This window comes from Chelonoidis abingdonii, chromosome 15 (assembly GCF_003597395.2).
Source record: "Chelonoidis abingdonii isolate Lonesome George chromosome 15, CheloAbing_2.0, whole genome shotgun sequence".
Taxonomy (NCBI): Eukaryota; Metazoa; Chordata; order Testudines; family Testudinidae; genus Chelonoidis; species Chelonoidis abingdonii.
Genome location: NC_133783.1, coordinates 7911022 through 7935861, shown reverse-complemented (window position 1 = coordinate 7935861; position 24840 = coordinate 7911022). Strand labels below are relative to the sequence as shown.

Below are 24840 nucleotides of genomic sequence, written 5' to 3'. Positions count from 1 at the left end.
TGTTCCATTGTACTTGATTAAGTCTTTCTATTCTTCTTCATGCCCTTTATTGAGCCAATTATTCCGTGCACTCTATCAAGTTATAATTTGATCTGTAAGTAATCCAGAAAGTGTGTGTGGCATTGTGGGGTTTTATGTTTAAGAGTCTTTGTTTAAGTGAATTTTTGGAGGCTCTGTAAGAGGGTGTAGCATGTTGGTAATTTCTCGATTAGCTCCAGCTGTTTGTCAGATTTGTATGTTAGGATATCGTACCTTAGTTTTGTAATTATTATAAAAATTACCAGTAACTAAGTGTGTGAGGAGGGGGGAAATATTTTCCATTGTACGGTCTTTGTGGATGAATAAAAATGTCATCAGAGAGAGAGGGGGACAGGAAGACTATGGGCACTGGTACAATGCGTGTCTAGGTTCCAGCATAAAAAGCAAAGGTTTTTGCAGCACGGTTGGAAAAAAAAATGATAGAATCTGGCAACTTATACTACTGCTAGATCACTGCCAACTACTGACTATATACATGGGTCTTAAAAGGAAGCAGCTGGAAAAAAAGAGATATAGAATTTATGAGGAAAATCCAGCATTCGGGAATGGATTTTAAGTATATTCATAGATGGTCACTAGAACCATAATTGCATCACCCCAAACAGCATTAAATATTTGTAGATTATATTTGTTAACAAATGTAAATTTTTAAAAATCAATTTTCCAATAAAGTAACCCTTTAATTCTTCAGTGTTACACTGTTGGAGTAATAGCCTGGAGCATGGGGTGTGTGTATAAGAGGCTGCAGGAGACTAAGCCTCCCCAGATACAGCTGGCGATGCAGGGGGGCAAATGCTGCAGATGTGGTGCTGGTCATCTCCCGTGGAGGCACACCAGCCCGCCGCCTTTCGAGCACTGGAAGTGAAGCTCCCTAGAAGGGGGAGGCCCACCAAGGCTCAGACTGGGGCTCCACCACGCTCTGCCCTCAGGCCCCGCCTTCACCCAGCCTCTTCCCCTGAGGCCCCAGCCATGTTCTACCCTGAGGCCTTGCCCTTGATTGCCTATTCCTCCGAGGACCCCCTCGCCCGCCACTCGCTCCTCTCCTGTTGCTCTACCAGCCTGGGTGAGGAAGGAAGTAGTAATGTGAGAAAGGAAGTAGAAAACAAATCTGCCCATGCAATCGCTCTCCAACAACAGGCATAGGGTGCTTGCATCATGTGGCTGCAATTTGGTTGCTCATTAAGAGTCTGATCCTGTTCACACTGAAGCCATTTGGAGTTTTGTCATTGGTTTCAATGGGAAGTGACTCAGGCTCTAAATCCTTAGTCTTTTTTGCTGGGTCTGCCAACAAGAGTGGGTTCTGTGGTGTGCACACTAAAAATGGGGCTGAGACCATCAAATCTCATTCCACACAGGCCAACGAAAGGCAATCAGATTGCAACCCCCTAAAGTCACACATGATTTAGGTTTTAATTTAATGGATCACCTACAATTTTAAAGTTCCATGTTTATCCCACCATTACTAAGAGACAGTTATCTGGGCTCTCTGATTTTTGTTATCTTCCAACTCAGAAGCTGTGGCTATTAAATATGTAACCATAGTTCTTTGTGAAACTCTATAACAGACACAAACTGCATAAGACACACCACAATTTAGACTTACACATCACTTTGTGTTGTATAGATATGATCAAATAGGGATTCTATTGCCATCCATTTAACAGGTATTCGACCCTAAGAGAAAAAACAGCAACACAATTACTAAGTTAGAAGGTTAAATGTAATGTTGGTGCATTTGCTTTCACAACAGTAAGATTTACACTGCACTGTGCCTCTGTGATACGCTTCAGTCAAATAACTGAAGTGACATTTCATCAAATAAACAGGGAGCAGTACAGGTTAGGGGGCATAGCTATAACCTCTCTTTAATCACCACTGAACTTTACCATTCATTGTAACCTAAGCCACTTAGGATGACCCAGTTTTGAAGGGACATGCACTCAATGAACAGTGATTTTCAGACATATTACATGGTAAACTCAGACCACCGAACCCTTCTATCACACTAAACCTATACTTGTCAACATGAAATGTTTGCCACCCATTAGATACACTTCCAGAGCCTAGTGGAGGTTGTGCAGGTACAAAAGGAGATGCAGAATGAGGCTATAGGAGTGAGATCCATCCCAAGTGAAAGATGAATCGCAACTGAAAAACTCAGGTTTTAGGACAGCTTTGGCTTTTGAACTCAAGCTTCACTCGGGCAGTTACACTTGTTCAATGGTTGCTTGACAAGCTGTGCAAACTGCTGCCTTTTGGTCTGAAAGTCACATGGTAAAATCTAAGCTCATGGCTGTGCAAAATGCCAAGGTGATTTCCAGGATGCTTCATAACATCCACAATATCATTCTGGATTTGTATTTTCATAAAATTTTCAGGCAATGCACATGTATTTGGAAAATTATTCTAGATATACTGTATTTGAAAGATAATTCATTCTTTCTCCCATTCTTTCCTCATGCTCTCTCTCTACCCAAGTTATTTTTGACAGCAAACTATTGTTTGTGCTGGAAAATTGAATATGCACTCGGAGATCCTATGGTGAGGTGGGCTATATCAGTATCTGTTAACTTTATGGGGAAAAAATCTTTGTATTAGAATAAATTGTTCTCAAATAATTTTTGTACAGCAATAGGTACAAATAGCTAGCATTCCTTCAGTGAAAAGGATACATAATAGAACTGAATGGATATTACACAGTCTTTCCTAATATACTATCTAGTTATATTTTTAATTGTCTTTGTCCATGGTCACTTTTGTATTTGCCTCCTACAAACATCATGCAATTGAGTATTATTGGCTGGAATTGTAGTGGAAAACAAATGTCAAAAAATCACAGTATCTGTGGAAGCCAATATTTGAAATTCTCACGTGTGAGAATTCATGCTGGCAGCACTTTCACACTAACCCATACAGGGAAATGAAGCAGTATCACAGAAAATTGAATGGTCAATATCAAATAGCATTACTGAATTTCACAAACTGAGCTCTGATACTGGCCTCATTTACATGCAGAAGGCCCACTGATTTCAATAGGAGTTGCATGCATAGAGGCTTACGGCAGAATTCGGCTCAGTGTGTTATGACAATATCTGCTATGATAATAAATAACGACAAGTCTGAACTCGTTTCATAATCTTGAGGTTATCATAATAGTTCTTTTTAGGGAAAGCCATGATATCACTAAACAATGAGAGGAGCTCTCCTAATACCACAGGAAAGGCTTTCCATCAAATTTCCTTTGCACAATCCTACAGATGAAATGTTACCATATGCTGAGTTCTGCCATGAGCACTGTGAGCAGACAGAACTATTTCCAGACAGCTGATAATAATTTACTGTGACAGGAAAAATATAATTGCTTTAAAGAATCCAAGGCATTTCAAACTGGCAGATGGGTATCTCTACTGTCTATAGCAGAGATGCTCTGGCATTTGGATATGGATTTTGAACTTTGTATATTTTGGAGCTGGGTTTTGGTTCAGATTATCATAGCTATAGTAGAAGCATTCATGAAACTAGGATCTAGATTTAGATTCCAAGTATGAAGTTTTCAGACAGAACTAGTTCTGATTTAAATGATTGCCAGCTCTTTCTGCCTACTTTCTTCAATCCCTTGTTTTGTCACCTTGGCAGTTATAAAAAGAGAGGGCGAGAGAGACTAATGGCTTTTTTATATAAAGTAGCAAGATGAGGCTCTAGATTTTGTACCCTAAGTAACGTACAAACTAACAGCTATAAAAAAAATTACTATCTGAAAAATACTTAAAAGGAAATAGGATTATATTTGAATATATTTGTCTTTATTATTGATAGATCACACATTATTTTTAAGGCCCCTGTTCATACTATAGCTACAACACAAAGGTGGGAGAAATCGTGGTTACAAGATGCATGGATACATGCTTTCAAAAACAGTCCAGGGTTTTAATCCACTTACAAGGAGATAGGTGGTCCTACTGTATTTATATTGTCACCATGTCCTGTGACTGGGTTGTAGATGTGGTGTTGATGGGGCATTACAGTAAAATATAAAGATTATTGCACACAGGCAGAAGAAAGAGCGGACAGAAATTAATATTTTCTGCTGATGATATTCCGGTAAATAGTGTAGTCTAGTTACTATAATGGCCCCAATGATGAAGCTAATTGTTTTGTTTAATCTTTACTTTTTGTTCCTTATTTCCTTATCAGAATTAGCTGTTGTCTTTATTTTCTGTGTTCAGGTGCTTCAGTGTAAACCCATTCCCTGGATTAAGCAAAGATTCCAGCCCTGGTTTTAACATGCACTGTACCTTGCTTCTCTTGACATAGGAATCCTCTTCATAAACATCTCGGGACAAGCCAAAATCAGAAATCTTCATTTTGCGTCCTTCTGCCACCAATACATTTCTGGCTGCTAAATCACGATGAACGAGCTTTTAAAAGAAACCAACAATCATGGTTATTATTCTTATGGGGTCAGATGCATGGAGAAACTTCCAGATATATTTATGCCTGTCACAGCGATATGTTCAGCACACTGCTGTAGCATTGTACCTTCATTTCTGCCAGGTACTGCATCCCCCGAGATATCTGCCATGCAAATGAGATCAGATCTCCCATTGTTAAGGCTCTCTCATCTGGGTTCTCCAAGTAGCTTGAATTTCTGTTGGCATCACTGCCCACATAGCTAGTTCCTACTTTCCGACTTTCCCTGAGGAAACTGCGCAAGGAACCATACTTCGCATATTCCACAATTAAATACAGAGGCCCTGAGGAAAAGAAAGAAAAATATAAATCAATCAGGTTGTTCTGCTCTACTTTTCTAAAGATTTTTCTAGTTAACATCACAGACTGGTTTGTAACAATTACAGGCCCCAATCCTGGAAACATCCTTCCCTCGGCACTGCAACTTGATGTGGTAGAATTTCTTGTGCATTCAAAAACCCGTAAGAGCTATGCTGGTGGGGGTTTTAGCTCCCAATAGGGCAATCAAAGCCAGACAGGGACCACATGAAAAGCAGTCTACTGGTCCCCTAGGTTGGCATTTGAGAGAGAGACTAACAACTTATCCTTGTAAAAAAGTTAAATTATAGACAAACGATAAGTAGCCATTCTGGCAAACAGCCTAATAGACAAGGGTTGCAGAATTTTCTTGGTGCCCTAACAACATCTGATGGCATGGGAAGGATTCAGATTCAGAATCTTGCAAACAGGCACTTGAGTGGATGTCCTATGGGAATTCTCTCATGCTACAAGCCCATAACTGCTCAGAGCTATAGAGGGCACCTAACAACACCTATCAAAGCTAAAGTTGTGAAACAATTTCTATGTTAGCTTTGTGTTTTCACATTAGAACCTTAGGGTGTGTACCCTGTACGGCTCTCTACATACCCAAGCAGTGCCTGTTTTTAGGGAAACAATGAGAAGGTACTGGCAGGACCGGCGCTAGGGTTTCTGGCGCCCTAGGCGCCGGGACATTTCGCTGCCCCACACGTGGGTCTCGCGGCTCCGGCGGAGCTGCAGCTCCCTGACCCCGGGGGGGGGGGCGCCCTGGGCTGCTGGGTTGCCAGCGATGGCTCGCTGACCCGGGGGGGCCGCCGTGGCTGCCCGACGCGTTGCAGCGCGCACTGACGCCCGCAGGCCCCTGACCCTGGGGGGGCGGCAACCTGGGCGACGGATCACGGTGCGCGGCTTCGCTGACCCGGCCAGGGGGTTGCCCTGCCGCCGGACTGGGCGGCGGCTCCGCTGACCCCGGGGGGCGGGGGGCGCCCTGGGCTGCCAGGCTGCAGCGGCAGCACACCGACCTCAGGGGCGCGCTGACTGGCGGCACCCTGACCCGGGGGACACCTTGGGCTGCCGGTGGCAGGCAGCTGCTGCTGCCAGCAGCTCAGCCCCTCCAGCAGCAGCTGCTGGCGGCAGGCAGCTGCTGCTGCCGGCAGTTCAGCCCCTCTAGCAGCAGCGGCTGCAACCATTTAAAAAATTTGGGGGAGCGCACCACTTTTTGGCGCCCCCAAATCTTGGCGCCCTAGGCAACCGCCTAGTTCGCCTACATGGTTGCACCGGCCCTGGGTACCGGTCAGCACAGCAGGCAGTGGTCTCAGCCCACCAGCTGCCTATCTGTTGTCAGGTTGTTTTGTAGGCATCATGGCACAGAGTTTTAAACAGTGTCTTTGCTTGGATACGGGGAGCATGTTTACAAGGAAAAAGGTTTCATTGAATGAAAAATGTGTGTGATATCTATATATCTATAAAATTAGATTGAACTAGGTTTTATTTGGTCTAGCCACGCACTAAATTTTGGTGTGCTGGCAACAATTATTAAAATATAGATTGGTTCATGTAAAAAAATTAATCCAGTGCATGACACATGCCATCTTAAATACATGGGGTGAAATCCTGGTCCCACTGAAGTCAATGGCAAAACTCAAATTTTCCATGATTTCACCTGTGATGTGCCTCATTTTGTGTAGGTTTTGGAGTGAATCATAGAATATTAGGGTTGGAAGGGACCTCAGGAGGTCATCTAGTCCAACCCCCTGCTCAAAGCAGGACCAATCCCCAGATTTTTACCCCAGTTCCCCAAAAAGCCCCCTCAAGGATTGAACTCACAACCCTGGGTTTAGCAGGCCAATGCTCAAACTGCTGAGCTATCCCTCCCCCCTTATGGCATGTTTTATCATTAGCTGTGAATTCATGTGTTTGGTTAGTGACACGCTTATTTAATGCTCTTTTTGGTTCTATTGATGAAAACACACACATGTGCATACACGGACAAATATTATATATTTATATATCGTTAGCAAATATTAGGCCAGATCTTGCTTGCCTGAGGCAGGCAAATAGTCTCATTGACTGCAAGAAGATAATATCTTAATAAGGTCAGGAGGATTCAAGAAAGCAAATAGAATACAATTCATTCATGCATTAAGTAGCTGGACAAAGATGTTGGGTCATAATCTGTTCCTCTCAGTCATCTGAGTTTAAATTCAGAATAAATCCACTGACGTCAGTAGAACGACTCCAGATTCACACTGATGAAGAAATACTGGCTTGATGAGTAGAGCTCTTTAGCTTTCGCCTTTTAATTTTCTTTTAAACCTAGCTGAAAAATCAAGCCTGTATAAGGAATTACTTAAGAAACTTGATTTTAAAAAAAATCAAAAATTACTTTCTGGAGCATGTGGTATTTAGCTCACAAAGTATCTTCTCCTTTCAGCACACTAATTAAGGTGCCTTTTCAAAGCACTCAAGTATAGGTTCTCAACAAAAACCCTGACATTTCAATCCATTAGCAAGCTTCTCCTCCCTACCACCCACATGAATAATATCCACTCAGCGCTACAATGCTGAGTACATTTGTCAGCTGTATCAAAGCCTCCCCACCCCAATGCATTAATGCATTACCTTCATATTTATGATAAGTGTTCGACTCACAAACAGTTCACAGCACAATGATTTTATCCCCTCTACAACGTTCATAAAAACCACCCTGATTTTTTTTTTTAAATCTTACTGAATCTCCCAGATGCACAATCCTGAATTCTACGTGCCCCTAGAATGCACAGTTACATCATCAGGAGTTCTGAAGATGCAGGACTGAGCCTTACGAATTTGTGGCCATGTAAATCACTCATGCTCCATAACAACTGAAAGATCAACTTACAGCAGATATTTTATGGCAGAAGATGTTGCCAGGCAACTCTATTCAACATTAATGGGAACTGTTTAGATAAATCCTCATGAACTGCACTGAAAGTTTGCCCCTTTGGCTGTTTATAATACATCTTTTTGAAAATTATTTCCCCCGTGTATTTGCAGCGAAGTACAGTATACAGGCCAGTGAAACCAGTTTTTGACAAGTGTAAGCATTCACATAAGCACCACACAACAGAATCATGCTAGGGCAGAAAAACAAAGTAAAATTAACTAGCAACCTAGTCAGGGGCTAGGTAGTGGGTTGTCCCTTACCTACTTGTTCACACAGAACCTGGCAAAACGATGCCCCAATTCCTGACTTGGGCCTGTAGGGGCTACTAGAATACAAAATAATGATCATATTGAAAATCCAGTCGAGCCAAATTAGAAGAGGCTCCCTGAGAACCAAGTTAGCGTAAAAAAATAGAGGCAGAAAAAGAAACTGGTCAGGAAATATTTTAAAATAGCTTTAGAATCAAAATATGTTTGTCTCTGACTATATAGGTGGTAACCATAAGATCTGCCGCTAGTTTTGCTGAAATCAGGATTTCCACTTCTCTCACTCATTCTTAACACCACCATTTTTAACCAATAGCAAATTTATAAAGGTATTTTGCATTTTAAATAGTACTTCAACCCCAGGCTAGATCCATTCTTTGTTTCTCTCTTACTAACTAGCTGCTGACACTTACCATCCTGACTGCATGCTCCATACAGTTTGATGACATGAGGGTGGTTGACCTGTTTCAAGAGATTGAACTCTGACAGCAGATCTCGCAGCTCACTCTGGGAAGCATTTTCTATAGAAGGTATCAAAACCAGACATCTAGTTAATAAAACACTGCAAAAGGAATGTGCCACCTATAGACTAATCTGTACATTAGCATGCTGCTACCTATTTGAAGTATTGAGATGCGCTGGCCAAGTGATTAAGGTGCTCAACTGAATTCCAGAGGTTATGGATTCACTTCTAACTCCATCTCATACTGATGGCTAATTCACCCAGCAGCAAAATGGGCACCTGATCCATAGTGTTAGGGCTGTGAAAGGCGGTCAGCATGATGCTAGCCACATCACTCCCTTGTGTAGCGTTGGCTATGGAAACTGACATGCGTTAGCCTGTGGCTTGGGGCAGACTTTGACTTATTTTAGGTATTTGCAGGGAACTAACCATTGTAGTATAAAACAGATACAATCTAAGAACAAGAATTTCAGAATGCTCTTGAAATGAGCATGGAGATGAAAAGCTTCAAGTGCTGTACTATCAGCTTTGTAACGGTTTTCAGAGAAGAGACAGGGCCTTATTCTTCATTGATGTTCAGTCATTCACATCTTTGCCAAGTAGAGATGGGTGAAATTTTTCAGCTAATGGTCTACTCACTGAAAAATGCAGTTTTAGATGATCCCAAACTAGTTTTGGCCAAAAAAAATATTTTCGGGACTTAGCTGTCATTCACAAAACAGCAGGAGGAACTGGAGGTCGTCATGGGCCCTCTTTATAAATTTTAGCCCAGTGATTAGCACACTCCCTGGGATGTGGGAGACAGAAGTTAAATTCCCATTCTCACATCCCACATCAGGCAAAGGGCTATTTGAACTTGGGTCTCGGACCTCAGCCCTAAGCACCAGGCTATAGAGCCATTCTCACACACACTCCTCTCTTTCCCAGTGACTATTCAAGTATTTCATCCAAAGGGAAATAACTTCAATAGCAGATATTGAAAGATCCTCACACCAGACTATCCCACAGCCCAATGGTTAATGTGTTTTCCTGCAATATGGGAGGACCATGTTCTCCATTAGGCAGACGGGGCTGTTGAACCAGTCTTGTGAGTGCTCTAGTACTGGGCTAAAGCTATAAGGAGATAGGTGGCATGACACTCTTTCCCTGTTTTGTAAATCTAGCCTGTTCAAAATATCCAAAACAGCATGTTTCGTCAGACAAAATGATTTGTTCAATGCAAAATCTTTTTTTTCCCCTCAATTCACTGAATTTTGTTCACAATTTTTGGGAACTGCCGGTGAACCACAAAATCAGTTATCCATCCAGCTCTACAGCCACGTGAGAGTACAGCACTGCCATCTAACTTAGCAGCATTTTATACCCACTCTGCACTGGTGTATTTGACTAGATAAGCTGCGAGGCACTGAAGAATCAAACCCAGAGCCTTTTGTGCCATGTAACTGTACTGCAATTACTGCATCCCTTTTCCACACTACATACAGTAGACAAGATTAGAGGGCTCAGCACCTGATATAGCAGGAGATCTCCAATAGGCCTAAAGCTAATTTATGTGATGAACCCAATCAGGGTGATCTGAGCTTTGGAAGTCTACATAAGCCAAGCATTTCTCTTGACCAGAACTCCCTTGTTCAAACCAAGCTTACAGAAACATCCATGGTTTGCCTCAACCCTCTTTTTCCCCAAAATATTTAATTAAATATAAAATTCAGTTCTACACTTGTTAATCTTGCAGTCCATATCCAGAATTCCAGACTTGGAGCTGAGTAGAGAGTTTCTATTGACATCAATAGAAGATACCTATCCAGACATTTTTACTGATGTCAGTGGGATGGGTACTGATTCAGTTATACTATACCTTGGCTGTCTGCCAGCATAAAACTTTTTAGAGAACATTCCAGGGTAGTGATTTTTTTTGTTATTGTTTTATTTTCATTTCTATTTGTTCACAATGAAGTAAAAACAACAGCAACACAAAAATGTTTACCCAAGTAATGGGCAAATGTTTTCCACCATCCAGCTCACATGGAACATTTAGGGGAGCTATCTGAGAGAGAAATATGCACTGCAAAAGGTATTTATTAGAGTTTGTGCTACTATCATAAATGCCTTATGAATTTATTAGAGGAGGGTGCTTAAAATAAAGGGTTACCCTTGACTGCTATCAATTATGCTCCAGATAATAGCTAGGGAAAGTCAAATGGTAAGTCAACTGGAATTAAGAATGTCACTTTTTAACAGCATATTTCGGAATTTTAGCTCAGTTACATATTATTGATGTAAAAAGTCACTAGTACTTGTAAATGTATAAATAAAATTGGCACGCTGTAAAGATTATGGATATTCCATTTATAATACCATGTAAAAGGTTATTCTAGCGTTACGTGTAGAGCTATATTAGTCTTTGTCTCTGCAAGACCAAGTTCCAGGCTCCGTCTGCATGCTCTCTCTTTGATTTCATCTCCATTGAACCCTCATTATAAGGAAGCCTTTTTATAAATGTAGACATACATTTCATAACTCATTTATTTCATCGGTAAATTGATATAATATGCAATTTCCTTGCACTCAGTGAGAGGATGATGGACTTTTTTTTAAGCTTGCACATAATAAAAATGCTAATAAGAAACCCATTATCCTATTGTAATTGTGTTTGCTTATTCACAGCAGCAGTTAATGACTGAGGTCATCCAGCCAATGCTTGCTCCCCACCAAAAGAAAGAACTCTTCTACCCAGAAACATTTCTGAATACTTTTGTTGCTTCTTTCATATTCCTAGGGTGCTTATCTTCTTGGTATATAGGGACCACACACCATTATGAAGTAGTATCAGATTCTATCACAAAGCACGTTTACTTCATCTCTGTTCTTTCCATTTCTACATCATCCTTCAGGATGATGCAGTTAAAATTACCCTTCTGTCAAAACAACAGGGTCAGTGCTAGGTTGTGCGGGGCCTTACGTGATCTAAAGGCCTCCATTTGCCTTCTTTGACCTGTGACCAAGGTCTCCCATCTCAAAGATATGGTCCAGATGACATAGCCATTAGGTGTGAAATGTGGCATAAACCAAAACCTACCACTGGCTTCACTGGGGGAACATGGTGGTACTTGCTCTGGTATAAAGAAAGTGCCAACTCATTATTTCATTACTTTGCTCTCCTTTTTAAGGTGGCACATGTGGGAGAAAGGTAGGTATAGCTGGGTTTGAAAAAGAAGGACATATGGGTCAGTTTCCTTAATGAAAGAAAGTACAATAGGTAGAGATAGATGGATACAGAAGCCCCCTTCTTATCAACCAGAGTTTGTCTAGTGTAAGTTTTCTTCCAATTCTGTAGCCTCAGATTCTTTGAGTTTAAAACTCAACTGGATAAAACAACAGTCTTAAATTAATAATTCTTAACACTTACGTAGGGTTTTTCATGTGAGGTTTTCAGAAGTCGGCTCAACATCGGCCTAGCTTTGCTTCCACTGACTTCAAATGAGAGTTTTTCAAATGGACTTTAATGGTAGCATATTTAGGCAAGGCTGAGAGCTTTTCAAAATGTTACCCTGTGTATACAAAGTGCTTTACAAACGGCCTGTTTGCTTTTTTCTATAGCCGTGTTAGCTGGGTAAGTATTATTACCCACTATTACACAGATTGGAAAATTTAAGTAGAGAGATGAAGTGAATTGACCATGGCCAGCCTACAATTAGAGCTGAAGGCTTCCTGGATTTCCTGCCCCTTGCTCAAAACCAGTAGACTACACCTCTGTCAAGTAAATATATCAGATCAATCCGGCACAGGCAGGGAAGTAGATGGATAGCTTAATAGGTCCGTTCTGTCTCTAGCACAAATAGTCTACTTAAAAATATTTGAAGAAAAATTGAGATGGATTAATACAAAAAGCTGTGCAAAGTTTTAAAAAGCCCTTGTGATGCTTCAATCAATGACGACTTAAATGAGATGCATGTGCCACAGTAAATCACATTGCCCTTGCTTAGCACAAGCTAGGGCCTTTGGAAATTACTGTTTGCATCAATGTGGCACTCTCCCTTTCAACGGGAATATGTCAGTACATAAATAGAATGCTGGAGGAAATGCTGCCAAGATGCTGGCAGGGCCTGCCCCCAGATGGCCTCCTGCATGCACACTAGACCCTCATGAAATAGATTCAAAGGTTCCCAGATAGCTTTCAAATCATTTCAGGGAAATGTACCTTTTAGCATTTTCACTGCCACCGTGGTGTAACCTGCTTTCCCCTTGAGTCTGAACGCTGTTGCCTTGACAACCTTTCCAAATTCTCCTTCTCCTAGGGTCTTGCCTAGAACCAGGTTCTTCCGGGGGAATTCCCATTTGGGGTCCTCCTGTACGAGAAAGAAAAGGAATCCTATCAGATAAAATGAAATAGAAGGGGTTATCTTATAAGACAGAAGGGGCCAGCTCCTGACTGGTAACTCAAATCACAAAAGGTTTAATACAATATTAGATTTCAGGGAAGACATTATGCTCAGTTATCTGATTAATTTTTGTTTTTGTTCCATTATCAGACAGAAGACCATGACTTTGCTCTTCTACAACAGCCTCTAAAAGCTCTTTACAAGCATTTTTAAATTAGCTAGAAATTTCCTCAAGATAAAAAGGCACTAGGTGCAGCCTATCAATATGGATGACGTTAAGAGGCCTACCTGAGGTTTTTTTTGTACAAATGAAACATTGACTGAACAAATGCTCACCTTCAAAATAAAGTATGCATATTTGATCTTGCATTTCTGTTTAACTTGTGAGAGGAGGTTTTCCTTTAAGAATTCATCACAGACAATAATCCATCTGTTATGAAGTGCCATTGAGCCTTACAGTTACAGAACAGTGACAAAATGTATAAACCAACCAAGAAATAAATCAAACAGAGTACAAGCTACTATGAAGGCATCAATATCTAACATTCAAATGTATCAGATGCTGCCATATGGGTCAGACAAAAGGACAGTGTTTCACTGCACAGGACTTTTCCAGACACCATCCTATTTGCCCCAAGTAGAAAATAAATAAAAATACACAAACTGGCAGGTATCCTACACACAGTATAATCAAACAACAGAAATTGCATTAAAGGGCTGGTGGGAGGGTGGGGTGGGGAAAGCCTTCCAAAGTATGCAGATAAATCCACCCTAAACTAAATTTTATAAGTGAAATCCTACTATGTAAATTAAAATTTAGTCAATGCACTAATATAAAGTCTTGTGTTCAAGCTCCACAGTGCAGCATGTGCAATCCAATTGAATGCTGGAAGATATTACTAAAACAATGACATAATTTTTATAGTGAAAGTGCAAACTGTACAGCTAGCTGAAAATGGAAGTAGCCAATAATGACAGTACTAGGGAACAAAAGTAATTAGCCCCAGACTTTCCAGGGAACTAGTTTACTTGAATCCAATTGTTCATTTCAGTAGAGCAATTATTTAGTTCCATACCCCAGGGCAGAAGCTCAGAATCAAACTATTGCACTATAAGAAATGTTATACAAATAAATGGTACAATAATAGCCCATGCTGATATCAGGCTACTGCTCCATATTTGATAAGTAATTAAATACTTTCCATTTGCAGTACATGACAATTTTCACTGAGAATTTGAAATCCTTCAGAAAGTTACCATTGTCTCTCAGATGGGGAAACCAACAGAGTGACGATGCAACTTGCCCAAGAAAATATTACAAGTCAGTAGTTGAGTCAGGAATAGAGCTCAGGTCTTCTCACTCCCAGGTCTGTGCTTAAACCACTAGACAGTGTTACCTTACATTCAAGGGAGGCAGTGTTTCCTAGTGGATAGCAATGGACTAAGACTCAGGAGACTTGAGTTCTTTTCCCCACTCTGCCAGTGACCTCCTGCGTGACCCTGTTCATGTCACTTCACCGCTCTGTGCCTCAGTTTCCCCACCTGTAAAATGAGGATAATGTTACTGGCCTCCTTTGCAAAAATGATTTATAATCTACAAGCAAGGAGTGTTTTATAAGCTAGATGCTACTACTATTTATCCTCATGATAGAGATATTGGTCAGCAAATAGACTGCAAACATTGACAATCAGTTTAACCTCAGTTAGTCTAACCCTGTACTAAAGTCAATGCCAAAAGAAATAAGGTATTAGATTGTGCCTAGAGTATTACATTTCTTTAGACACTAACAGTAAGAGAAAATGTAGTTGGCTTCTGCAGGAAGTTATGATCTAATTAATTACCATGCATTCATTAGAGATCTTTGTCTTATTCCCTCTATGTGAGTGATTTTGTTTAATTTCATTTGAATCATAGACTGCAACATCTTTGGGGGAAGGCCTCTCTTTTACTAACGATAAATTTTTAGACCTGCTGAAGTCAATGAATTTCACCTTAAATGTTTGTCCAGCATAATGTACCCTCAAATCAAAATGGGGGTTTGGGGCACTATCACAACATATTCAGTAGACAACACACAACTTTCCTTAGAAAGTCCAATTCATGGCAAAACAAAAAAGCCAAGTCAAATCAGTACACAATTTAAAAGCGTAAAATATAAAATCTTACAGGTATTTTAAAGGTGTCAACAGGCACCTGGTTCTCCATAGAGTCCAGAGATGGCCGACGGACATTTGTAGAAGAGTAACTGATGGGGTAGGACTGGGCTGGGCGCCGGAAGGTCATCTCCGCTGAGGCAATTGGAGGCTTTGGAGAATTCTTGTGGTAACGGTGGATGAAATAAGAAGAGAGCAGCACTGAGATAATGAAGGAGAGAAGAACTGCCCCTGCAATCACGGTCTTGCACACGTCATCACACAGCGGCTCTGTGGGCAGAGGAGGAATTGATTACAGTTCTGCTGGTTTCGTTTTCAACTTTTTCCCATCTCATTTCTTTCCACACACCCCCTTTGGTAGCTCTTTACCATTCACAACAGCATCTACTTAGAGGTTTTGAATTAAATTTACAGTCATTTCATAAGCTACACTAAAACCCTGGATCTAATTCTCAAAGAAAGGTAGAAGTGGTGCACTTGCAAATATACCCAGTGCAGCTGCAAAATCCCCAAGCTCTGTGGGTAATTGCATGCCTAAATGCCTGTTAAACTGTAACTAAATTTAGTTAGAGTCTCACAGCCCTTAGTAATGCAGGTACTGACTTCATCTGACTTCATATATTCACTTGCCAACACCCCTGCAGACCGTGGGAACACAATCCCATTGATAGTGATGTCAAATCCACTTCTGTACTTACTAACATTTTCCCCAGAAGTGTATATTATTATAGAATCATAGAAATGTAGGGTTGGATGGAACCTCGAAAGGCCATCTAATCTATTCCCATGCACTGAGGCGGGATCAAGTATAACTTTATTTATGAGTATTCTCAAGTCTTCCTTTCCTCTTTTTCTTGCTTGGGAACCCTTCTCTATCTTCACAAGGGGGGTGGGGTGGAGGTTCTTAGTTGTATTATTGCTGTCATTTTGTTTTTTGCTTTTCACTTTAATATATTGTCAGTGCCACAAGTCCTTCATGGAGAAGACTCATTAGAAAACAATCACTACTTCCCCTTTTGCAAGTGCTCCCATTCTCCCTTCCTTTGAAAACATGCAAGAGGTGTAGTTAGGTAGCAATCCTACCCTCAGGAGAATGGATAAGGTGATTCCAGCACCTTCCACAACTGTCTTTTCTGTCTCTGAGTTCTGTAGCTGAGATTTTTAACTCAAGTCCAGTGGAAAGTAATCCCCTAACCACCTTTGAAAATTTCAGACCACGAGTCCATGCTACACTTCCACTGAAATGCAGCCACCTCTGGGGATTGTGGGGCAGCCAACCAGTGTATTGTGCAACACTGGACGGGAGGGGACACTATAAGAAGAACTCAGGGACAAAATCCATTGAGAATCCTTAATGTCCAAATCCAGGAGCTCCCTTCTTAATGCTTTGTATGCTGGCAGGCCATGAACGTAAACATTACCCAGCAACATGTAAATGAGTGTAGATGGTTTTATGTATCAAAGATAGGAATATTGTATACAGTAGGAAAGGTTAGTGTCACAAGAGCAAGATAACTGTAAAACCAGCTAAATAATCTTTAGACTTACCTTTAATATCATCTTTCTCACAGTAACAGTTTTGTCTTGGGAAGCAGTAACAAACCCCATGTCCTGATTTAATTCCATGAGCGCCTCTCTCATGACCACCAATGATGTTTCCATCTAATCAAATACAAACACAAGCTCAGATTCTCATGCTGTAGTTAAAAGGTGAAGCTCAACAGCTCTTTCCACTAATGGGTTTTTGTGGGCTTACCCTACTATGTATTTGAAATTTGACAGTGCAGCTCAAATTAAGCAGTAAAAATGTAGACAGGTGAAAAAAATGGACAAAGGATCTCTCGGGGGTTAATGTAAAGAGATTAGGGAACTCAAAGACTGCTTGAATGATAGTTCTGGGCTCACTGATCTGATTAGCAATTATTGCTGGTGTAGAAGATCCTGGTTCATAGGTTACATATGGTAGACAAGGTGGGTGTAGGACACAGTTTATTTTGGATTATGTCTTTACTTTGTATGTGTGTATACTTCTATTTAAAATGGCCTTTAAATGTTGATAAATGTTGTATATCCATGATTTAATGTTGATTCCCGCTCCCAACTCATCATCTGACATCTGACCTCTCTCTGCCTTGTCAGGTATCCAAAATCTTCGGTGAAAATCTTCTCTTACTTAGTTTAATTTTTCTCTCCCACTGCTGCTCTGTGACTGTTGTGTGCCTTATATATGTAGGACACAGCAGTCTAGTGTTACAGCAGGGAACAGGGGGTCAAGAGACTTTGATCAGATTCCTGGTTCTGACTAGCATTTGCTCTGATCTTGGACAAATCAGTTAACCGCTCTGCACCTCAGTTTCCCCATCTTCAAATGGAGATGACGATACCCACTTTTGCAAAGTGTTTTGCAATATTCTGTCGAGAGGCACTATACGAAAGCACTAAAAACTCTGTAAATGAATGTTTTATTGTCTAAGATAAACTATTATTTAGCATAAGGACACACTGTATGTAACCACCCTATGTGCACAGCTAGCCTCATTTTCAATTGGCAAAGTTCCTGCAGAATCAGCCTCTTTAGAAATCATCAGTCGATAATCTATAAAACACACTTCCATACAGAAACTATCAGTAGAAATAATCTTTTTCATCTGCATAGTGCCTTACATCCCTAAGATTTAATAGGATTAAATCAATTGTGTTCTATAGAAATTTAATCAGGTTCTATAGAGATTACAGGTATTAAAATGGAGAATGAGATCATTTCAATAGTTATATTTTTAAACCATCCTATAGAATTCTATACGAAGGATATAACTTTTTATTAAATTCTGCAGGAGGATAAAAAAATCCTCTAGAAAGGTTATGATTTTCTACTAAATCCTATAAGGATTTTCCATAAGGGAATGCAGCTGTCTCTGTGATGGAAGATGGGTGGGTAAAGCAATATGCTCCAAAATTGGGGAACAGGGTGTTTTGGCCAATGACATGAGGGCAATCCTCTAATTTGTATGGGGAAAGTGCAATGGGAATTCAACATCCTTGCAGAGTATATAGGACCTCAGTCTTAGAGATCTTTCCTCAAGGGTCCACATGTGCTAAACTGCATGTGATTTAAGGAGAATATGCTAGGTCAACCCCATCAGAGCTGGAACCTGTTCCAGAAAACATAGGTGTTTCCAGACCTGTCATTTGGTCCCCTATGAGACCTAAATTAATTCCCCTAATTATTCCTCTGTCTCGGAAAGGTGAGCACTGATTGCTACCCGATCTTGCAAGCTCATGGCAGTGAGGGAAGATAATGTCAGATAAGTACAACTGCTTCTACTACAAAAGTTCTTTGTGAGAGTGGAGGATGTGTCTCCTTGCATAGGACAGCAAGAGAAAAAACACTTCCACTCTGGATATAAATGGGGCTTCCCCCATTGGGTCCAATGGAGCTTACTCTAGGTAGGGCACCGTTACTAGGGAAACCCGGCTGTCCTACAGATTACCAACGGTGCTACAGATTACATCATGTCTCTGTGCTCATCCTTTCATTCAATCAGCAGCTGTTTTCACTGCTTGATGGAGGGCAGGGACTTTCTGCCCTGCCTTCAGATCCTATAAACTAGAGCTCTTACCCAGCACCCTTCCCCAAAACTGAAAGATGTGAGAGTGACCAGTTGGTAGCTCCAGAAGATCAGAAAACAAACACTGCAGTTTAGATAGGAGCAGAGAATGTTGGATGCTCACACTACCACTGAACACTAAAGTAAGTAAACAAGATCGAATCCAGCACCCAGATTTTCTTTGAAGTTCAGGCTCTGTGGAACCTCATCTCACAGATGAACCTGCAACGATTAGTCCAGTGAAAATCCTTCAGAACCTCTTAGTGGGGTTCACATGGCACAGCCAGCCCTGACAGAAAACCCACCACTGTTTAGAATTATCTCCACTATTATATTTAAAGTAATTACATACTGTACTTAGGCATCTACAGAAAGGATGTGGACAAATTGGAGAGAGTCCAGCGGAGGGCAATGAAAATGACTAGGGGGCTGGGGCACATGACTTACAAGGAGAGGCTGAGGGAACTGGGCTTATTTAGTCTGCAGAAGAGAAGAATGAGGGAGGATTTGATAGCAGCCTTCAACTACCTGAAAAGGGGCGGTTCCAAAGAGGCTGGAGCTAGGCTGTTCTCAGTGGTGGCAGATGATAGAACCTGAAGCAATGGTCTCAAGTTGCAGTGCGGGAGGTTTAGGTTGGATAATTGGAGAGTGGTGAAGCACTGGAATGGGTTACCTAGGAAAGTGGAGGAATCTTCATCCTTAGATGTTTTTAAGGCCCAGCTTGACAAAGTCCTGGCTGGGATGATTTAGCAGGAGGTTGGACTAGATGGCCTCACAAGGTCTCTTCCAACTCTAATCTTCTATGATTCTATGACCTTATTTAGTATGTAAATAGGTTGCCTGTGCTTGATGGTGACAACAGTAGAACCAATTGTTTTAGCTTTTTTGAAGGGTCCCATTGCAAGTGGCATATGTAATATGTGCATAGGGGTGTGCATGTATGTATAATTTTGGGGATTTAAGCGCCAAGTGCCTACCCATCAAAATGATAGATGAATGATAAAAATAAATATTTTAGCAGCTGTCTTATATACACAACATACTTGGCATTATAACATTCAGGATTTTATTATACGTTGTTTGCTTTTCCCAAAGAAATGCCTTCTGCCAATAAAAGCTGAGATAAGGGTTCTTGTCAGCACATCTGATCTCTTTAAATGCACTAATTTCTCCATCTGGGAACTTATTGGCTGTGAGCACCAACCCTGTGTCCTGAACTGCTAACTCATAACAACATTCTCAATTCATGCATTAACAAGATAGCATACATAACATCTTGAAAGCTTGTGTTACTTGCCTATTTCTATTGTCAAATAAGATTAATAATAAAAAAAACCTCCTTTCAGCCTTCTGTCAAGCACACCATCTGCCATTACATATGATGAACGTTACAGATTTTAGGGAGGCAGCCTTGAGCACATCATTTGCTGCTTGTAAACTGACAGCTGATTCCACTTATCACCAGTGAAGATTTTTTCAGATGTTAGTAAAATATCTATGATCACTTTAAGCATTTCTGACACTTTAAAGTTTATGATTTGTTCACAAGAAGACTTAGATTTACCGAGGTCTTGTCTACACTGCGATTTAGCCTGCATCAGCTGGGGTGTAAATTCTAATATGCACCAGCATGTTGTGCACTAACTGGCCCATGTGGACCTTGCTGGAGTGCACTAAAGTTCCTTGGGCCAGTTACTGTGGAACATGTGGGTGCACATTAGAAGTTGCTCCCCCTGCCTCTCAGCTGACGCAGGCTAAGGCACAGTGTAGACAAACCCAATCTTGCTCTGAGTGAATTCAATCGGAGTTTGGCTATTGACTCTAAAGGGTGGAAGACTGAGCTCATAACTCTGAACTTTGCACAACTCAAACATCAGCTATAACACTGTAATATAGATGTGTGTGTTTAATGTATGCACTGTTTTAAAAAGGATCTGGAAACAAGAAAGCAGAACTTGGACCAAACACAGCTTTAACATGCCAATTATTATTTTACAGTATATATTATATTTGATATTAACATTAAAACACTCCATACTTGTGCAATCTTGGGGGCACACCGCTGGATCTTTGCTCTCTATAATGTCACAGGTGCCATCTGGACAAGTCCTGATGCTTGGGGTGCAGGTAGAATAATTTGTGGTGATTCCTATAAACATACAAGCACACAACAGTCCAAATACCAAAATGCTTTGAAGAAAAGTTCATTGCACTCTGCTGATGCATGTTGACATACTGAGGCACAGGGAACACTGTCAATCTTTTTTAAAAAAATAATCAAACTTCTGTCTACAAATTCTTTACCTCTGTTTTTACAACTAACATGCAAGATGGTGATAACTGAATGCGATCAAAAAGTGTGTAAGTTTTCAGTTTATCAACTTGTTGCATTTGACAGCCCTTTGTGCACTGTCAGTTTCAGCTATGGTGAACTTAGGTGTTATTTGCAACAAAGGTAGGTGAAACATCCTGAGTACAAAGTTTGGCTTTTAAAAACGGATGATCTCTCTTTAAATGTATTTTCACAAGCCTGGGATTGAACATAAGGTTTACAAATAGTTGGAGGGAAATTGTGATACTTATGGAAGGGCAGGAGTAAAGCATCAAGTTTGCTATGGAATACTTAAGAATACCATGATTTGTCACATAAGCAATGTGTTGTAAGTGTTACAGAGCACACATTCTCAAGTTTTGGATAACAATTTCAACTGAGACCTCTCTTGTATCACCCAGTAGCTACTGGTGGGATTTTGTAGAACTTGTGCTATTCCAAACTCAGTTTATGATTGCAAGGGGTAACGTTGCATCCCATAGGCCATATTCTTCTCTGCACTCCCAGTGATTGCTAATTTGGTACCTGCAGGTGCTGTGATGGGTAGGCCTCAGGGACTGGATTAATGATGACTTCCCCTTAACTCTGCTCTCCTCCCTTCTGCAGGTTTAATTTGTGTATTATTTATATCATAGGTTCTGAGCGGTTTAATACCCTGGGAAGCTCTTCAGCTGAAACAGATCAGCCCAAGTACACCATAGCCAATGGAGCTGTGCCACTTTAACATCAGCTGACAAGCTGGCCAATTACGCAGCATAAGTGTGTACCTTTTCCACTTCCCTGTCTCCACTGGCATTTTCCTGTTAGCACTCCTATGCCACCACACTCCTCACATTCAGCACGGTGCTTATTAATGGCACAAGATTCAGGGCAGTCCTCTTCTTTCTTAATAACTGCATGGAACAGAAGCAAGAGAGCATGAGGTGTCACTAGATGGATTGATAGAGGTGAATACACATGCAAGGCAGCTGGGCTCTAAAAAGGAGAAATTCCTTTTTCTAGATTAAAAATGAGACACCCAGGCTATGTATCTTCTTCCTATGTAGTATCAAAGGGGTGGTGGCAGTAGCATCAGGAGCAGCGCCAGAGTTTCTGGCGCCCTAGGCAGAATTCAGGGGGGCTGCATTTTGTGTGCTCCCCACGGCGCGTGTGGGAGCTTCTGGTTCCACTCTCATCGCACCGCCGACGAAAGACCCTCTGCCGAAATGCCACAGGTGACAGCGGCAGTCATTGAGCTGCTCAATTGCCTGCCACTGTTTTCCGCGGCACGTCGGCAGAAGGTCCTTCTTCGGCAGTGTGACGGAAGCGGAACCAAAAGCTCCCATGCTCCCAGTGGGGAGCACACAAAATGCTGCCCCCCAAATCCTCGTATCCTAGGCAACTGCCTAGGGTCGCCTAATGGAAGCGCTGGCCCTGAGTAGCATTGCTCTCTCTGATTCCTGGGCATGATGCTTGAAATTACAGAAAAGCAGCATGCTGCACTAACAGACCAATTATAATACAAACAATGGATTCAGAAAAAAACAGCTGGTGAAGGCATGAACCTTGGTGTTTGGGCTGGTGCGACACTGGCCAGCAAACAGCAGGTGGCACGGAGAGGTTCTGATTGCAACTAGCAAAAAATTCTGGCAGGAGGAATAGCACTACTGATCCTCTGTGTCCATTTCCCCAGTCTGCCCCAAAACTTAACTTCTGAGGTCACATTATTACATATCTTAAAGGAATAGGGGCAATCAACTGCTGGGAGTTAACTGTTCTGCACAGACAATTCTTTAGAGAGTACTGAATGGTTTGGTACAGTCCCAATTGGCTCTTGTGATCCAGGGAGATGTTATGTGGTTTTACTCACACAGATCTTCCCTTTTCTGTGAAGTTTGAACCCTGACACTTTTGCTACAATGAACCAAGCGTAGTATCATATTAAGTACTAGGCAAAGGCTGGGTAAAATGACTAAACCAGCAAAAATAGATACCATACAAATAGTAGTTGTTGGTAAACAAGCCCATCTGAATTCACACGAACATCTTTGTTCAGCAGAGTCATGGGTTACATGTTCTGAGGCTACCATAAGGACATACACAATTAAATAAATGGAAAGTACAGAAAAAGAAACAAATGGAAGAGAACTTACCCCTAATATAGACCACATGTGCTACCATGCTATCTAGTCCTGTTTCTGTAATGTTCCTTTGCCTGTCTTTAAGCAGCCTGACAATGATTAAAGTATGAACAACAAAATGAGAAACATCTAACACGGGTTGGGCGAACTTTTTGGCCTGAGGGCCACAGCTGGGTATGGAAATTGTATGGCAGACCATGAATGCTCACAAAATTGGTAGTTGGGGTGTGGGAGGGCTCCAGCTGGGGGTTTGGACTCTGGGGTGGAGCTGGGGGTGAGGGGTTGGGGGTGCAGGAGTGTGCTCCAGGCTGGAATCGAGGGGTTCAGAGGATGGGAGGGGGATCAGAGCTGGGACAGGGGATTGGAGCATGAGAGCGGCTCAGGGAGGCAGACTCCAGGCAGTGCTTACCTCAAGCAGCTCCCAGAAACAGCGGCATGTCCCTCCTCTGGCTCCTATGCTCCTACGTGGAGGCGCAGCCAGGTGGATCTGCCCACTGCCCTGTCTGCAGGCACCGCCCCTGCAGTTCCCATTGACTGCAGTTCCTGGCCAATGGGAGCTGTGGGGGCAGTGTGCAGAGCCTCCTGGCTACCCCTACGCATAGGAGCCAGAGGAGGGATGTGCCACTGGAGCACCAGAGTGGGGAAAGCCTCAGACCCCACTTCCCAGGGGGAGCTCAAGGGCCAGATGTGGTCCCCAGGCCATAGTTTGCCCACCTCTGATCTAACATAACTTTAGTGCCTCCAACATGCATTTTCGAACACTTTGTTGTTTTAAACTTCAGTCCAGGAGAGTAAAGGACTGCAGTGTCTATTGCTACATACGCACTACACTGAATATTATGAGGGTGCTAAATGGCTAATTTACTGCCCTTTGTCAGAGCACATGTTCAACTCTATGCACAAGCCTAAATCTTTATAACTCATGTTCTGCATGAGTATTTAGAGGAGGAACAAGGAGAAAAAGTGTGTCTGACATGGAAGTGCTTTGCAATGACAAAACTGAAGAGGGATACATGTATATGAAATACACTGTCCAGTGCCACCATGGCTCCATGGAGCCAGGCCCATGCTCAGAAGGGGTCCCAGCCTGCTCTGCTTGCACTGCGTCCCGAGACCTCACCAGCCCGCTGAGATCACTTGCTCCTCAGGCCGAGGGCTCTTCTCCATCCCTTGGCCCCATCTGCCAGCTACTCTAAGGCCTCTGGCTGGACCCAGTGCACCTCCAGCTCCAGGCAGCCTCTGCTTCCCATCACCTATGGTGCCCCGCCTGTCTCCCCGGAGCTGAGCCACCTGGGACTGGTTCAGAAGCCTGGCCAGTCTCAGCCAGGTGGGGGTGGGGGAGCTGACGACAGTGTGTAGGGCTTAACTGGGCCCCTCCAGGCAAGTCTGTCTTGAGAGAGCCCGGCTTGGGCAGGCCCTGGCTTGGCTGATTGTGCCACTCCCGAGGGGCCGGAGTGATTCCCGGCCTTGGGACCAGATCTGGATGTGCTGCTGACTCAGCCCAGCAGACACAGTCACCTCCCAGCAGGGCCAGTGAGTGCGGCCAGGAGGCAGGTGGTGGGGAGTGGGTTTCTGGGGGGTGCTGGGGAAGATCTCTGTGTGTTGAAGCACTAGGGAGTGGAGGTTCTGTGGGGGGTGTTGGGCAGTTGTGATGAGGCTGTGGGCAGGGGGCACTGGGCAAGGGGGGTGGTGTGCAGGATGCTGTGCATATGTGGCGGGGGAGGAAGTACCGCGCATAGCAGGTCTGGGGGAGCTCTGGTCACAGGGAATTGGGGGGAGGGGT

General features: G+C 42.3%; 1 protein-coding gene across 1 annotated transcript in view; it reads right to left on the bottom strand.

The window, feature by feature from the left end:
* RET (ret proto-oncogene) overlaps positions 1-24840 on the bottom strand; it is a 118531-nt gene that overhangs the window by 9432 nt on the left and 84259 nt on the right. Inside the window, exons 8-16 of the mRNA XM_032786371.2 lie at positions 21705-21830; positions 20644-20754; positions 16546-16659; positions 15011-15267; positions 12663-12810; positions 8412-8519; positions 4579-4793; positions 4335-4457; positions 1643-1713 (exon numbers count right to left, since the gene is read on the bottom strand). Coding sequence (XP_032642262.1) covers positions 1643-1713; positions 4335-4457; positions 4579-4793; positions 8412-8519; positions 12663-12810; positions 15011-15267; positions 16546-16659; positions 20644-20754; positions 21705-21830 — 1273 coding nt within the window. The remainder of the gene's footprint in view (positions 1-1642; positions 1714-4334; positions 4458-4578; positions 4794-8411; positions 8520-12662; positions 12811-15010; positions 15268-16545; positions 16660-20643; positions 20755-21704; positions 21831-24840) is intronic.